This window comes from Schistocerca piceifrons, chromosome 7, assembly GCF_021461385.2.
Source record: "Schistocerca piceifrons isolate TAMUIC-IGC-003096 chromosome 7, iqSchPice1.1, whole genome shotgun sequence".
Taxonomy (NCBI): Eukaryota; Metazoa; Arthropoda; class Insecta; order Orthoptera; family Acrididae; genus Schistocerca; species Schistocerca piceifrons.
The window spans coordinates 84,244,278-84,262,789 of record NC_060144.1 but is presented as its reverse complement, the minus strand read 5'-3'; the positions used below and the strand labels follow the sequence as shown (position 1 = coordinate 84,262,789).

General features: G+C 42.2%; 1 protein-coding gene across 1 annotated transcript in view; it reads right to left on the bottom strand.

Annotated features, from left to right (window-relative positions):
• Positions 1 to 18,512, bottom strand: part of LOC124805452 — a gene marked incomplete at its 5' end in the record, with an annotated part of 688,368 nt that overhangs the window by 590,202 nt on the left and 79,654 nt on the right. Inside the window, one exon of the mRNA XM_047266014.1 lies at positions 18,275 to 18,512. This exon is cut by the window's right edge and continues 57 nt beyond it. Coding sequence (XP_047121970.1) covers positions 18,275 to 18,512 — 238 coding nt within the window. The remainder of the gene's footprint in view (positions 1 to 18,274) is intronic.

Genomic DNA, 18,512 nt, shown 5'->3' with positions numbered 1-18,512 from the left:
CTGTTGCTTTCAAATATGGGTTGTTAAACAAAATGCAAAAAGCGATCAGTCCTGTTTCAATAACAAAGTCGACAAGACTGCTATCAACTTTGAGTGATATTGTTTCTGGTGAAAGCAGTCATTTTATAGATCAACACATTATAGGACGAGTACTTAACAACAGACTGGACAACACATATTGGCCATTGAATTAATCCCTTACCGAAATTTTAACTATTATCGTGTAATTGTTCCTGGTAAATGTTCTACCTTGTTTATTACCTCAATTCTCGTGCTGAATTTTTTGAGAGCCTTTTCAGTTTTGTCAGCAAAAAATCAATTACATTAATACTGCTGTTAAAACCAAATAAATTTATTTGATTACGAAACGGGTTTTTCATTCAAAATAATTAAAGAAAAAGAACGCTAAATTTTCTTAGACAGATCTTGTCATTTGACTGCCATGTCTATGGAACGAAAAAAGAGAAAGGAAATTAAGGCAACAATAATAAATTAGAAACTTAACAATAATTTCACATTTTATAATAAAAACAGGATGTAGCTGATCTGTTGCCTGTGTCTACATAATGCGCTTTTATCTGCTTGCAGCCCTTGGAATCGGACAACTTAATAGGAAAAGCAGATTTCTCCAACCTCAGTTTTCAGCCTTTTTCACCGAGTATTCGTAATGCCCAAATAGTGGTATGGTTCTCGACTACGACATGTTTATTGAGCAAACATTCCAAATATCGGAGTCAGTAGGAGCATACTGGTGATTTTTTTGTAGTACTTAGCTCCTCGTTACTTTATGTGAAAAGCAGCGAACAGTAGAGGGACGAAGTTTCTTCTATTTACGAATTTTATTTGATTTTTTTTGACTCTGCGTGTCTTTGAAAAGTACACTGATCAGCCAGGTATTATGACCACCGACCTGCTGTCGACACAAACCAGTCCGGACGATAGCTGCGTCACCTGGCGAGGAATGACTGCTAGTCAGACACACGCACGGTGCATGTGGTATCAGTGAGCATACTATCCGTGTGTACAATGACGAAGGCGCGCCATCTATTTGAGTTTGACCGACGGCAAATTATGATGACCTGGAGACTCGGCACTAGCGTTTCGGAAACAGCATGGCTCGTCGGGTGTTCGAGAAGTGTTGTGTTGAGTGTCTTCAATAAGTGGCAAAACCACGGTGAAGGCACGTCCAGCGATCGTGGTGTTGGGTGGTCACTTTCATTACAGATGTCGGACGTCGTAGGCTGGGCACTGGTAAAACAGGACAGGTGACCAACTTTGACGGAACTAACATCAGACTTTATTGCTGGGCAGAGTACAAGTGTGTCTGAAGACACAGTGCACTGAACACTCCTAACGACAGGTCTTCGCAGCCGACGACCCATGTGTGTGCCAATGTTAACACCACGACATCGGCAACTACGACTGAAACGGGCATGTGACCATCAGCACTGGGCATTGGCGCAGTGGCAGAGCGTTGCACGGTCTGATGAATCCCGATACCTCCTTCATCAGGGCAAGGGGAGGGCGAGAGTCCGTCGTCTTCCAGGGGAACATCTCCTTGACACCCATATTGCGGGACGGAAACAATCTGACGGCAGCTGCATTTGTGGAATATTCAGGTGGGCATCCATAGGTCCAGCGGAGCTCGTGCAAGGCACCACGAGGGTCAAGGAGCATCGTCCACTGGTTATAGACCACGTACACTCCTTCATGACGATCATGTTTCCTGATTGTAGCGGCATTTTTCAGCAAGATTACGCACCATGTCAGAAGGCCATGAGTGTGATGGAATGGTTCGAGGAAGATAGTGGCGTGTTCCAGCTGATGTGCTGGCCCTCCTACCTCGCCCGATCTGAACCCAAGCCAACACATTTGGGATGTGATTGAACGGGGCGTCTGAGCACGTCGCCCCTTACCCGTGAATTTACGGGAATTGAGTGGCTTGTGTGTGCAGATGTGGCGCCAGCTTCCATCAGCGACCTATCAAGGCCTCATTGCACCTATCAAGGCCTCATTGCACCTATCAAGGCCTCATTGCACCTATCAAGGCCTCATTGCACCTATCAAGGCCTCATTGCTTCCATGTCACTACGAGTCGCCGCTGTAATCCGTGCCAGAGGTGGATATACTGGCTACAAAATAGGTGGACATAAGGTTCTGGCGAAAGTCTCAGATATTCTTAGAATTTTTTTTTCGACCCCTACGTTTACTACCGGAAATAATAACAACAAAGAACTGAAAATCTGCCATTTCAGAAACCGGTTGTTTTTAGCGATTTTCACAGTAAGGTTAAACTGGAGATGAACACAGTGGGTATAATCGAAAACAGGTTGTTTCAGGGGTAATCACCATGCCTACCGGCACATACAGACAAGTTCACTACCACGATTTACGTCAGCCGTGGACAGCCACTTGAGCGCCCTGAACCCATACCACATACACTTCCCACAGCAGTCCAAAGTGATCGCTGTGCTATTTTAAGGGGGCGGCTATTATTTTGTCCTGAGAGATTCACTTCTAACACCGTTGAGCAATTGAGCCATAATGCCACTGCAGCCCCTTCAGTACATTAACCCTCACAATAACAAGGGAGGAGTACTTTGTGCTCGTTTTCTGAATATATTGTTATCTAGTTGGTTACTTTATATTTTAAAATTTTGAAAAAAAATATTTATTGTTTTTAATGAATTCTTCTACTACATTTCATAAATGTTTCAAATTTTTTAGTTAAGCTTAACCCAAAAATTTAAATCTTCGTAGTAGATAGCACTTTACATAATGAATGTCATATTCAATAATTTCAGGTTTAGGACCTTACTTACACATCAATATCTCTTCCAAACTTATATTGTGAATAAAAATTAAAGAAATTTGCATTTTTTAAGTGTGTTTGTGATAGTCATAAAGTACCTCCAGCTTGGTAGAACACGTTACTAAAAGTGTGTTGACATTACTAAAAGTGTGCTCAAAGATATTTTCAGGTTCTGGACCCTAACTCTTTGAAAAGTATATTGTTGATGTAAGTCAACAACAGTTAATGAATTTTTAAACCTTTTTTTAGGGTGGACGTAAAGCACCTCCCGAGCCCCCCCCCCCCCCCCCCCCACGGTAATGCGCGTTATGGTAATTGCACTGGTACTGCGTGGGTTAAGGACACGAACGTAACAAATATTCGTAATAGACAAATGTGTTCGATGTTACAAGAACTAATAAACGTTGTCGTAAAACCATGTACGTTCGATGCTACATCTTGGATTCTTACAATGATTTGGTTCTACTGGTGTTTCCTGGACTTTTCTTGATATTACTAACGTCTGTAATGCAGAATACCTGGATTCGTATCGTTTTATTAAAGAAAATGACTGCTAGATCACCGGGCTTCCATGATTCAATCTTTCTGTACACAGCAACATGGTTTCCATTTCTTGGAGTCTGATATTTTTTATAGAATATGTTCCCTTACTTATTTCACTTACGTTTCTTGTAGCTAAATAGCTTCAGAATTACTCATGTTTTGTAATTTTTTTTTCAGTATAACTTTCTAGCTCAGGAGTTTGCTGTTTGAATTTTACGGCAGAAGCTCATCAAAACACCATCTCACTTATTTCGCTGCGGAACGACGATTGTGAACTTTAGCTGTCAGTCACCATGACAAGGTTAGAATTCACAAATACACATCCCAGTCGCTTTTACACCAGATGAATACACCTCTTCTGGATCAGTCTAGTTCAATTCTGTGAAAAGTGCAGTAGCATGCAACATCCGATTTCTTAATTGCCTGTGATAGTATCTTGGAGTCAACGAACAGAAAGATTAGCTGTGCATGATAAAACACCTCTCACGGAATATGAAGACGTAAGCAACTACATAAAAAGAGAGATAAAACTATGTATATGAACAAAAACTTGGATGAATGCAGGACTCTCTCGACAGGAAGGGTCAAATGGGGCACTGGTACTTTCCAAACTAAACCACACGATTATCAACTGCAACATGCAACAGAGAAAGAAATCACTGTCTGAGTTGGAGCGAGAGGTAGACACGAGCAAGGAACTGGGCGGCCTAATGAATAAGGAGGATTAATTCTAGTGCAGACGATGGCGAGCACTGAAACAGTCGTGGAAGGCCGTCATTTATTGCCACCGTTATCAATCATCCGGCTCGCAACGTTCGTGCACGTCAGCCCCTCGTAAATCCTGGCGCTGCATTCTGTTCTGCAGGCGCTGCAGTATTTCCGTTCTGCCTCACTTATTCACCTCCATGAATACCATCACACATTTTACGCGTACTTTCCAAGAGCTTAATTTCCCCTCCCCGTCTCCATCCTGGGAAATTCCAGGTCATCTCTTGTCTGCAGTTCGGTCTTCAAATCTGCTCTGTTTTGAACAGAAAATATCACACTTGTTACATTCATAACTCAAATTACATGCTTCAAAAGCCTCTTTTCGTCATAAATATTTTATTTGCCTGTCAATGGGAGTGCTGTATTAGTCGTGTTGTTTCGCTCTCGCAGGCTCGTCCTCCCAGCAGGAGCAGAATATGAACTTTATCGCCGGCGGCCTCCCAGGTCTCTAGACGTCACACCTTGTGACTTATCTGTAGGGTTACGCAAAAGACCGCGTTTTTATTCCCTCTATGCCGGGCGCTCTTGAAAGTCTGCGACATCGCATTCTTGAAGCTGTGAATTCGATAACGAGAGACCAGCTGCTTCGTGTGCGGCAGGAAACGAGCCACCGATTTGATATTTGTCGCGTAACACATACTGCTCACATTGTATACATAAAAATATGAACTTTTCCCTGTTCAGAAATGTCGTACTTTTGTTTCTGTCTTTTGTAGTTTGGAAGCAATAAATGTTTGAAATCTGTTCCTTCTTTTTGAGTAGTCTTGTATTAAAAAGTAAGAGCCAATTACAGGGTAGCCCCAAATGGTCTCTGTTCAATATAAAAGCCAACTGGAGTAAGTACCACCTACGCTGCGTTGAAAGGTATCTGAAATGTTTATAAAAATATGTTAATGTACCTGAATTACATATGACGACTTCCAACAAATCTGAACAGTGACATCAGTGATTTCTTTTTCTTCATTGTTATTTCACTCCCCAAAGAGGGGCGGGTTGGCAGCAGCACAGTATGCCACTCTTCGGCCAAGAGAGTTACAAAGAAAACATAGGCAAATGAGAAAATAACGCATAATATAGAATAGTATAAAGTGATGAATTAACAAGAACAAAAACATGAGTAGAAACGGTAGATTTAAAAATAACATAGACGAGAGCCATACACACATGCGGGGAATGAACACTGTGAGTCTACATGAAAACAAAGAAACACCACAGTAGGAACACAAATGAATGACACTGGGACACTGCTGGTGCTGGTGGAACGTCGCACTGCATACAGCACTGGAGTAACACAGACACCACAACGTAAACATATCAAAAATCACTGCACCGAAGGGGACCTATCACCAGGTGATGGCAGGAGGGGAAGAAAAAGGGGAGAGAGATGGTAGGGGGAAACCAGGAGGGGGGGTAGGAGGGGAGAAGTTTAGGGGGAAGGAAAGGTGCTGGAAGCCCAGGGGGGATGGGGTGAAAAGGGTAAAGAAGGTGTTCGGCAGGGGAAAAGGGAGGAAGGGAAGGGGGAGAGGGAGCCCTGAGGAGGGGGGGGGGGAAGAAGGAGGAATTAGATCTGGTAGGAGGGATAGACGGAAGGCACTAGAACATCATCTGGGAGGGGGAGTTGGCGGAAGCCACCTTGGGTGAGGGTATGGAGCGTGTGGAGATTGAGACCAGGCAGGACACTGTGGTACAGGCGTGGCAGCGGGCTAGGGCGGGAGAGGATGGGGGAAACCAAAGGATGGGGGGGGGGGGGGGGATCCAGTTTGCGAGAGACCTATAGGATCCGCATTCGTTCTCACATCAGTGAATTTCATTCGAAGCTATATACCATTTGCTAACCAATATAAGAACCAGTAAATAAACTATGTATTAATAATGAAAAATTAACATTTGCTTCTAAAATATAAATAACGAATTGGTAACATGTAGCTGTCTTACAACAATTTTATTATAAATATCATTCTGTAACTCCCGAAAACGCGAAATAAAATCAACTGCTGTTGTATATCCCAGTTGCTGACTGTCAACAATAGATAGCGGCTCTGTTAAAATTGTCAAATGTTCGAACTCTGTGTCGCTTCATGAACAGGTATCTGCAGGGGTAAAAACATTTAAAGTTCGATCTATGGACAAGACTTATTTTAAGACACATTAGGCACTTAAATTATTTATTTACCACATCTATGGTGTTTGTCAAAAGTCATAATACTCTAAAATGTCTGCACACCGCAACAGTAATGCAAAAAGTGCGCTTATCACAGCGTTTGCAGCCGGTTACATTCCATATGTATCCGTCTATAAATCTGTACAGTGTTCTGCGTACCCTTTTTCAAGTGTTGCGAACAGACACCAAACTGTCGCTAGGTGTGTTTTTTATCTCTTGCGAACAGAAACCAAACTGTCGTAGTGTTTATTAATTGTGCTTGCCTAATTACTATGTGTTTTACTCAGCATCACCAACCCTTTGTTTTTATATTCTCACTTTCACAACTTTTCTCCATGTTACAGTTTTAAAAAGGCACCGTTTTGGGGGAATCTAAATACAATAAAGGAAACAAAAAAAGAAAAGTCTGACTGTGAAATCTATAGTATGTGCCAGCAAGAGGGGGGGGGGGGGGGGCGGTGGGAGTGAAAATAATGTATCACTAGAAAAATGTAGTCGATAGGAATAATTATTGCAAATGAAATAAAAACCATTGTAAGGCTAAAATTAATTACTTTACCTCATGTATAATGCTTGTCGAATGCCAAAATATTCTAAATGTATCAGCAATCAAATTAAATGAAATATTAGATTGCAACAGTATCCAAACACGCAAAGTGTATTCAGTATGATTATGTGTACAGTCATCACCTAACATTTTTTATCTCCAGTATGGGAGGGGAGCGAAAAAGATGAAGATACGAGAAATTGCGCCTCAACTTTACTCAAAAACGAGAGAAATCAAATGTAACATGTCGTATTATATGCTTGTGCTGACACATGGAGCAATTCCCCTCTACACTGCATGGTGGAGCATAAAATTGTGAGATCTCATTTAACTCCAAAAATTCAGTAAAACTCTCTGGACGCTACTGTTCTTTAGCGAGATATCAAGACTCAGCGACTCAGATCTGTGTATATGCAGCCCATATTTCCCTAAAAAAACACTTTCATGGATCTAGTGTACGCAAGAGATCGTCAAAACACAAGACATAATGTCTGTACGAGTATGTAGTGCTTTTGTTTCGAAAACTAATGCGTTGACACAGAACTAGAAACTGAATTTAGTGAGGATTTTGCGTGTTCTTTTTCATTGTAAATTCAAGGTGTGAGATATACCTAAAACATTTTATCAGTAGCTGCATGTATTTTAATAAGTAATACAGAAATTTAGTTGTTGAACTATTTAATTTAAAAGTTTATTGTGCTTGCAGAGTGTGCGAAATCTTACATACAATACAATTTCATTTTGCTCGAGTTTTCGTACAAATCTTGCGACTATGATAAGTCTGCAAGCTGTGTGTATTTTAATGAGTCATGCGGACACTTTAGAAGCGGAAAAATATTTATCTGAAAGGTCCATAGAGCTGTCAAGTATATTATGCATAACGGAGCTATGTCATAATCGACTGCTGCTCAACCTAAACATTCTTATCAGTAGTGCGAATATGCTAGCTGCGTACTTTGTAATAAGCAATAGAGACAACTTATATGCATCAATATGTAATTGGGTTGCAAAGTGTGCGGAATCTTGCAATAATTTATAAATCGTTTCATTTGTTTTTGAGATATCGAATCTCACATTGTCTTTGGAATGTCAGACACACTGTTACTGTCTTTGGTCATCATGTTAGAGTGTATAAGCAGTGAATGTCGTTATGCAGTTTACGTGATACATCTTAACTCTTAAAACTGCTTATTCCTCCTCTAAAATTAACACCTTCTTCTCTCCTTCCTTCCTTGAAAATCGAGCTGTGCATTAGTTGTTGGTATAGTTGATTATAGGTTTCCAACGAGCTATAATTGTGAATGCAGAAGTTTGTGTTTTACTTCTCATCGACTATATTTTTTCAGATGCAATGCTAAGTATGGGTCCTTTCTGGCTTCCTCCACCAAATTTATTGATCACTGAATATCACCCACTCCCGACTTCATATACGCCGCACCTCCACAACCACATTTGGGTCCCAGGGGCCTCATTACTCCCGTTTTAAAACCGCGAGAGCTGCCAGCTGACTCCACCACTTCGTGAGGTCCACTGCTATCCCCGCATCTGTTTTAACATGCCTGCCTTTTAGCCAGACTTAATAACCGCACGCAGGCAGTTCCGTTAGTTATTTCTCGCTCGCGCCAATGAGCGCTCCAAATTACTGGTCCCTGCCTGGACTCCTATAACGTTCGTTTCCAGCATGTGCTGAGGAGGCAGCTGCCATCCTGACAGCCTCTCAGCTCTGCTCCAGCCAGTACTGCTTCCAGAACATTTTTTCCACACAACCGACACATCATTTGTCACCCTCCTTACCCCTCCCTATTCTACCATAGACACCAGCTGCCTTCCTTCGGCTTTTTCTCATTTTACTGGCGTCAGATATATAATTATTCCTTTCAGTAGCAAAAACGTAGTGTTCACGCTTTTTACGCGATGGAACTGGGTTCGATTACCGGTGACGCAAAGATTTAAACTGACACACCTGTTACCTGTTACCGCCCCCCCCCCCCCCCCGCCCCCCATGAACCATGGACCTTGCCGTTGGTGGGGAGGCTTGCGTGCCTCAGCGATACAGATAGCCGTACCGTAGGTGCAACCACAACGGAGGGGTATCTGTTGAGAGGCCAGACAAACGTGTGGTTCCTGAAGAGGGGCAGCAGCCTTTTCAGTAGTTGCAAGGGCAACAGTCTGGATGATTGACTGATCTGGCCTTGTAACAATAACCAAAACGGCCTTGCCGTGCCGGTACTGCGAACGGCTGAAAGCAAGGGGAAACTACAGCCGTAATTTTTCCCGAGGGCATGCAGCTTTGCTGTATGATTACATGATGATGGCGTCCTCTTGGGTAAAATATTCCGGAGGTAAAATAGTCCCCCATTCGGATCTCCGGGCGGGGACTACTCAAGAGGATGTCGTTATCAGGAGAAAGGAAAATGGCGTTCTACGGATCGGAGCGTGGAATGTCAGATCCCTTAATTGGGCAGGTAGGTTAGAAAATTAAAAAAGGGAAATGGATAGGTTGAAGTTAGATATAGTGGGAATTAGTGAAGTTCGGTGGCAGGAGGAACAAGACTTCTGGTCAGGTGACTACAGGGTTATAAACACAAAATCATATAGGGGTAATGCAGGAGTAGGTTTAATAATGAATAGGAAAATAGGAATGCGGGTAAGCTACTACAAACAGCATAGTGAACGCATTATTGTGGCCAAGATAGATACGAAGCCCACACCTACTACAGTAGTACAAGTTTATATGCCAACTAGCTCTGCAGATGACGAAGAAATTGAAGAAATGTATGATGAAATAAAAGAAATTATTCAGATTGTGAAGGGAGACGAAAATTTAATAGTCATGGGTGACTGGAATTCGAGTGTAGGAAAAGGGAGAGAAGGAAACATAGTAGGTGAATATGGATTGGGGCTAAGAAATGAAAGAGGAAGCCGCCTGGTAGAATTTTGCACAGAGCACAACATAATCATAACTAACACTTGGTTTAAGAATCATGAAAGAAGGTTGTATACATGGAAGAACCCTGGAGATACTAAAAGGTATCAGATAGATTATATAATGGTAAAACAGAGATTTAGGAACCAGGTTTTAAATTGTAAGACATTTCCAGGGGCAGATGTGGACTCTGACCACAATCTATTGGTTATGACCTGTAGATTAAAACTGAAGAAACTGCAAAAAGGTGGGAATTTAAGGAGATTGGACCTGGATAAACTAAAAGAACCAGAGGTTGTACAGAGATTCAGGGAGAGCATAAGGGAGCAATTGACAGGAATGGGGGAAATAAATACAGTAGAAGAAGAATGGGTAGCTTTGAGGGATGAAGTAGTGAAGGCAGCAGAGGATCAAGTAGGTAAAAAGACGAGGGCTAGTAGAAATCCTTGGGTAACAGAAGAAATATTGAATTTAATTGATGAAAGGAGAAAATATAAAAATGCAGTAAGTGAAACAGGCAAAAAGGAATACAAACGTCTCAAAAATGAGATCGACAGGAAGTGCAAAATGGCTAAGCAGGGATGGCTAGAGGACAAATGTAAGGATGTTGAGGCCTATCTCACTAGGGGTAAGATAGATACCGCCTACAGGAAAATTAAAGAGACCTTTGGAGATAAGAGAACGACTTGTATGAATATCAAGAGCTCAGATGGAAACCCAGTTCTAAGCAAAGAAGGGAAAGCAGAAAGGTGGAAGGAGTATATAGAGGGTCTATACAAGGGCGATGTACTTGAGGACAATATTATGGAAATGGAAGAGGATGTAGATGAAGATGAAATGGGAGATATGATACTGCGTGAAGAGTTTGACAGGGCACTGAAAGACCTGAGTCGAAACAAAGCCCCCGGAGTAGACAATATTCCATTGGAACTACTGACGGCCGTGGGAGAGCCAGTCCTGACAAAACTATACCATCTGGTGAGGAAGATGTATGAGACAGGCGAAATACCCTCAGACTTCAAGAAGAATATAATAATTCCAATCCCAAAGAAAGCAGGTGTTGACAAATGTGAAAATTACCGAACTATCAGCTTAATAAGTCACAGCTGCAAAATACTAACACGAATTCTTTACAGACGAATGGAAAAACTAGTAGAAGCCAACCTCGGGGAAGATCAGTTTGGATTCCGTAGAAACACTGGAACACGTGAGGCAATACTGACCTTACGACTTATATTAGAAGAAAGATTAAGGAAAGGCAAACCTACGTTTCTAGCATTTGTAGACTTAGAGAAAGCTTTTGACAATGTTGACTGGAATACTCTCTTTCAAATTCTAAAGGTGGAAGGGGTAAAATACAGGGAGCGAAAGGCTATTTACAATTTGTACAGAAACCAGATGGCAGTTATAAGAGTTGAGGGACATGAAAGGGAAGCAGTGGTTGGGAAGGGAGTAAGACAGGGTTGTAGCCTCTCCCCGATGTTGTTCAATCTGTATATTGAGCAAGCAGTAAAGGAAAAAAAAGAAAAATTCGGAGTAGGTATTAAAATTCATGGAGAAGAAATAAAAACTTTGAGGTTCGCCGATGACATTGTAATTCTGTCAGAGACAGCAAAGGACTTGGAAGAGCAGTTGAATGGAATGAACAGTGTCTTGAAAGGAGGATATAAGATGAACATCAACAAAAGCTAAACAAGGATAATGGAATGTAGTCTAATTAAGTAGGGTGATGCTGAGGGAATTAGATTAGGAAATGAGGCACTTAAAGTAGTAAAGGAGTTTTGCTATTTGGGGAGCAAAATAACTGATGATGGTCGAAGTAGAGAGGATATAAAATGTAGGCTGGCAATGGCAAGGAAAGCGTTTCTGAAGAAGAGATATTTGTTAACATCCAGTATTGATTTAAGTGTCAGGAAGTCATTTCTGAAAGTATTCGTATGGAGTGTAGCCATGTATGGAAGTGAAACATGGACGATAAATAGTTTGGACAAGAAGAGAATAGAAGCTTTCGAAATGTGGTGCTACAGAAGAATGCTGAAGATTAGATGGGTAGATCACATAACTAATGAGGAAGTATTGGATAGGAGTGGGGAGAAGAGAAGTTTGTGGCGCAACTTGACCAGAAGAAGGGATCGGTTGGTAGGACATGTTCTGAGGCATCAAGGGATCACCAGTTTAGTATTGGAGGGCAGCGTGGAGGGTAAAAATCGTAGAGGGAGACCAAGAGATGAATACACTGGGCAGATTCAGAGGGATGTGGGTTCCAGTAGGTGCTGGGAGATGAAAAAGCTTGCACAGGATAGAGTAGCATGGAGAGCTGCATCAAACCAGTCTCAGGACTGAAGACCACAACAACAACAACCTGTTACCGAAAGGGCGTCAGGTGAAAATAATTATAACAAGGTATGAGTCACAAAGTATTATTATCTTATCTTGGAACTCTTCCATTGGTCCGTGTTTGCATATAGCGTGGGTCCGCCTTGAAGCAAAACACTTTTCTTAGTTAGTTATTTATTTATTCCTCAAACTAGTTTCAGTGACAAATATCGCTATCATGAGTGGTTTCATTAATTATAAGACATGCAGAAAATAGCATAGTTATAAAACACTGTAAAACATTATTATATGTGTACTGTTTGTTTTTTAAATATTGTTTTCTGTGAATACTTTCATAATATCGTATTTATTATACGTTACAATATGGCTTTAAATTGTTGTCGCAGTCTGCGGCATGTTTTTCTGTTGCCGCTTTTCTCGGCATACATCATGTCATCTGCAGCTGTGTGAGCGGCTGTTAGTAAATAAATATAAAAATGTGAAATTACGTACGTCAGCGTTATACAATTGACATAGGTAAGCGATATTTGTCACTGAAAATAGTTAGGGGAATAAATAAATGACAAAAGTGTTTTGCATCAAGGCGGACCCACAATTCCCATATTGTTGATATTATTATTATTATTATTATTATTATTATTATTATTATTATTTAACGATTAAGATTGTAATAAAAGTTATGTTATTGCATACATTATGATCTCGCTAAATGGTCACAAACTGCAGGAAATGATGAGGAGCTAGGAGCAGCAAAGATGATCCGGACATATGGCCATAAATGCGTTCCAAGGGTGTTGCAATGACTCGAAGGTGGAGACAGTTGCGACAGTGGTGCCAGTACGAGCTCCAGCTCCAGGCAGGCAGTCCGTCAGCATGTGGTAGGGCAGGAGACCGTGTACAACAGCGATCGTCAAACTGCAGCGCGAATAAAGTATTCGTGCGGCCTGCGGTTCTCAGCCGTGTTTCATAATAATATGCATCTAGGAAGTAACAACTGAACCCAAAAACGTTAACTAACGTTAACCGCTTCTTAGGGGTGTAGCTTTCCTACTCAGTAACTGACAAAAATGCTCACAGAGTACTATTTTAAGACGTTCTTAATTTCAACTGGCGTTGGTGAATTTGACCATGAGCAGAAGGTGTACAGTGGCGATGTTTTCTTGATTATCTTCCAGTACTGACAACTCAGGGGCCTTCGCAGCTCGTACTGATCAGCTGCTATAGCATAAATTGTGACATAGGAGTAACGTGGATTCGTGAAAGAGCATTACAAACAACATCTTCAAATGTGCTATTTGTGTATAGCAAGGAATAGCAATACAACGCTGTGTATAGAAGAAAATTGTAATTTAAATAATTAAGCACACGTTTGTGATAGCATCACATATTCAATAGCGCATTTAACAAGAAGTACAAATAGTAAAATTAATCAGTCATTCGCACACGTAGTGAAATCAAGAACTCTCCACCACGCAGCTACAGTGTGTGTCTCGAAATAATCGGGAATCAGTTACATTTAAACAAATTTAATTTTCTTAACCGGTTTCAGTCCCCTTCTTCAGAAGGTTATAGCTATCGCATTATTTCCGAGTGTCATCAATAAGATGCATGCAGCATAGTGCTACCAAGCGAGGTGGCGCAGTCCTTAGCACACTGGACTTCCATTCGGAAGAACGACGGTTCAAACCGGCGTCTGATCATCCTGATTTTGATTTTCTGTGATATTCCTAAATAGGTTCATGCAAATGCTGGGTCGTCTCTTTGAAAGGGCACGGCTAATTTCCTTCTGCATCCTCCCCTAATCTCAGCTCGTGCTCCGTCTCTAACGACCTCGTCGTCGACGGGACGTTAAACTCTAATCTCCTCCTCCTCCTCCTTCTCCTCTAGCATATTCCTGTGGTCGTGTGGTTCATAGTGCGTGTACAAAAATGGTATAAAGTTGCCAAACAACAAGTGCAGACATCATGCCAGTTCTGGCACGATATCTTTCTTGTTGACTGGCTTCTTTATACCATTTACGCAGAGGCACTGTGAACCACACGCCATAGCAATACGCTGCATGCACCTTATTGTTGACGCATATAATGCGATCGTTATAACTGTCTGAAGAAGGACGCTAAGTGCCTGAAGCCGGTTACGAATTTAAATGTTTTTTATGGTACTGGATGCTGATTATTTAGTGGTAAACAACTACAGTTGCTGAATTTAGATAAAATACGCAACTACAATGTTACATCTGTTAGGCTGCAGAGGTTGGGCGCGATCTGAAACAGATCATAGTCGCCACAAAGTGTTCCGAATTGCGCCAATATGCAACGATATCTATTTTGAGGCTGCCGGTCAACTTACCACGCCATTACCTTAGCTAGTCTGTTGGGGGTTCATAACATACTAATTTATGTAGTTTATCTGTTAATAATAGAGTCCAGTACATATGTGGCCAAAGGTGCCTCTCCACAACGTGTACGCAGCTCCTGGTCTAGTGGCTAGCGTTCCTGCCTCTGGATCACGGGGTCCTGGGTTCGATTCCCGGCCGGGTTTGGGATTTTCTCTGCCCTGGGATTGGGTGTTTGTGTTGTCCTTATTATTTCATCATCATTCGTGACAGTGGCTAGATTGGACTGTGTAAAAAAAACTGGACTATGTAAAAAATTCGAACTTTGTACGGGTGCTGATGACAGCGCAGTTGAGCGCACGACAAACCAAACATCATCATCTCCACAGTGTCAGTATTTCCTCTTGAGCAACGAAGTTTGACGACCATTGATGTAAAACATTCTCCACAACTGCCACTACCCGTATCACTTAAAAGGAGTGCTGGCCTTGATACTTGCTTCTGTGGCGACATTTCTGTCCCTGATTCGTAAAACCGGCCACCACGGTGCTGGGGTTTCTGTCAGACATCCTAGTCACAGATGAGACTATCTTTGTAAGGGGCGGTGTTATCAACCTTCATAGTATCCACCTGTGGAGTATGGGAAATAGAATTATCAGCATCGGTTCAGCCTCAATGTGTGAACGGGGATCACTGGCGACCGCCTCATGGGATCAGACATCCTTCCACAAAGCCTCCCTTCATTTCCTGCTGGTGATGCTCCCTCTGCTACTGGAAGCCGTGCGTTTGGCGGTACGAAGGGTAACATGGCTACTGTATGATGGTTCTCACTGCCCTCCTCTGTGTGCAGCTAAAACACTAGTACAGATACAACATTACCCCTTGCCTAACGAGATCTCACGTCTGCTTTCCACCACTGAAACTTGCACTCTCAAAGATCATCTATCTCCCAACGAGCTGTTTGAGGGGGTGTGTAATTGCGAGCGTGTATCTTGTTCTTCGTGGAGCCTCACACAGCCCATCCTCCACAGAGACCTCAAGATTCAAGAGGTGTTACGCTTTCCAATTGAAGCGTAATGTCATGTACAGAACAGGAATGCAGAGCACATATGAGCAGTACTGTGCTGTTGGTGGAGTGGATAGTGTTTTGAGTTAGCATGCAGGAGGTCGTGGGTTCGATTCTGAGTCGAGGCGAATGTATTTTTATTTGCTAAATGTAGTCCGCGTGGTACGGCATCTACTGTCGTCGAACAACGATTACAGCGGCTCTTCTATAAAACATTTGCGCTTACATACTACGAACATGGAAATGGAAGTACAATCGTTTTCACTGACACGCTTTTAAACGGACCTTTGCACGTGGCGGACGGAAATTGTTTCACACCACTGCATCTGCTAGATTCCAGTGGACCCATCGATTAGTACCAACTACTATTCTTGCTGCGTTCGGATGCTTTACATTCGTTATGACCTTACGGCACCAGAAAGGCCAACGACGTACTTTTGCAAATAATTTCCAAACATCTAAATGTCAGAAACATGAGGCGTAAGAAACGGTTGTACTACAATATAATATAGCAGAATGAAACTGGCAGATAGAAAACACATACGCCTCGACCCAGAATCGAACCCTCAACCTCCTGCATGCTAACCCAAAACACCATCCACTTTACCAACTGCACAGCATCTCCTGTACATGCTGACAGAGGTATTACCGTACTTGTGATTACAGTGTTGCCATATAGCCAATCTTTAACGTCCATTTACTGCCGGAAATATGCACAGGACGAAATTTTACGACAGACATTTTTGTATTGCTAGTGTATGACGAACTGCGCTGCGAAGTCCGAGTGTGTGAATTTTTTTTCATCCTGTATAGTGGACCCTTTATAAAAAAAAATATAAATAAATAAAAAGAATACTGGCAAAACACTACCATCTGGTGAGCAAGATGTATGAAACAGGCGAAATTCAATCAGACTTCAAGAAGAATGTAATAATTCCAATCCAAAAGAAAGCACGTGTTGACAGATGTGAAAATTACCGAACTATCAGTTTAATAAGTCACAGCTGCAAAATACTACCGCGAATTCTTTACAGACGAATGGAAAAACTGGTAGAAGCCGACCTCGGGGAAGATCAGTTTGGATTCCGTAGAAATATTGGAACACGTGAGGCAATACTGACCCTACGACTCATCTTAGAAGAAAGATTAAAGAAAGGCAAACCTGCGTTTCTAGCATTTGTAGACTTAGAGAAAGCTTTTGACAATGTTGACTGGAATACTCTCTTTCAAATTCTAAAGGTGGCAGGGGTAAAATACAGGGAGCGAAAGGCTATTTACAATTTGTACAGAAACCAGATGGCAGTTATAAGAGTCGAGGGACATGAAAGGGAAGCAGTGGTTGGGAAGCGAGTGAGACAGGGTTGTAGCCTCTCCCCGATGCTATTCAATCTGTATATTGAGCAGGCAGTAAAGGAAACAAAAGAAAAATTCGCAGTAGGTATTAAAATCCATGGAGAAGAAATAAAAACTTTGAGGTTCGCCGATGACATTGTAATTCTGTCAGAGACAGCAAAGGACTGGGAAGAGCAGTTGAACGGAATGGACAGTGTCTTGAAAGGAGGGTATAAAATGAACATCAACAAAAGCAAAACGAGGATAATGGAGTGTAGTCGAATCAAGTCGGATGATGCTGAGCGAATGAGATTAGGAAATGAGACACTTAAAGTAGTAAAGGAGTTTTGTATCTGGGGAGCAAAATAACTGATGATGGTCGAAGTAGAGAGGATATAAAATGTAGACTGGCAATGGCAAGGGAAGCGTTTCTGAAGAAGAGAAATTTACATCGAGTATTGATTTAAGTGTCAGGAAATCGTTTCTGAAAGTATTTGTGTGGAATGTGGCCATGTATGGAAGTGAAACGTGGACGATAAATAGTTTGGACAAGAAGAGAATAGAAGCTTTCGAAATGTGGTTCTACAGAAGAATGCTGAAGATTAGATGGGTAGATCACATAACTAATGAGGATGTATTGAATAGAATTGGGGAGAAGTGGAGTTTGTGGCACAACTTGACTAGAAGAAGGGATCGGTTGGTAGGACATGTTCTGAGGCATCAAGGGATCACCAATTTAGTATTGGAGGGCAGCGTGGAGGGTAAAAATCGTAGAGGGAGACCAAGAGATGAATACACCAAGCAGATTCAGAAGCATGTAGGCAGCAGTAGGTACTGGGAGATGAAGAAGCTTGCACAGGATAGAGTAGCATGGAGAGCTGCATCAAACCAGTCTCAGGACTGAAGACCACAAGAACAACAACAGCAACGCCAGTAGACACAGAAGAAGGCTAGCTTAACTGTGATTAAGATCCCGTGGTAGTTATTTTAAAAGATGATGCGGCACCGTACCTAGAAGACTTATGTTATATGATATCCCTGTATGCAAATTCTGCATTCGGCTCTCCATGCGGCCGTTTTCGTCGCTTGAGTCTCAAATCGGCAGTATATCCACTACCCATTTACGAGGGTTAGTGAGAACATGGCGCTTCATCTTGGGACAGTACAAAAATCCGTTCCCCCTGGCGACCACGGTAGGGCCCTCAAACCAGCTCGGGATTCTGGCGATCTAAGACGCCAGTTGGACAGAATTTGGCACGATAACCTTCAGAAGCACATCCAACAATTAATTCGAAATCGAATAACTGCTTTCATAACGGCCGGAGGAGCTCAATTTGTGAAGTTCTTTCTCTCGAATAAATCAGCTAATTTTTCTGAAATTGTAATCACTTGTTTGTCTGTACATGTGTATATCATCCAATGACTCCCGCCCCATTCGGACAGTTGCTTCGTGGAGCGATGTGTTACGGAACGTCCGTCACAGTGGCGTTTTAATCTAGCTACGTGCCGCCGCCACGCTGCGTCGGCATACCTGGAGGTGTCCTGCAGGATCGAGGCGAGGCTGAGCGCGTTCATCCACTGCACCATCAGCTCCCGCGAGTCGGCCGCGAAGTAGTACGTACGCATGTTGGCGTGCTCCGCCTTGAACGAGAACTTCCGGTACACCTTGTCGTCCGCCGAGCACG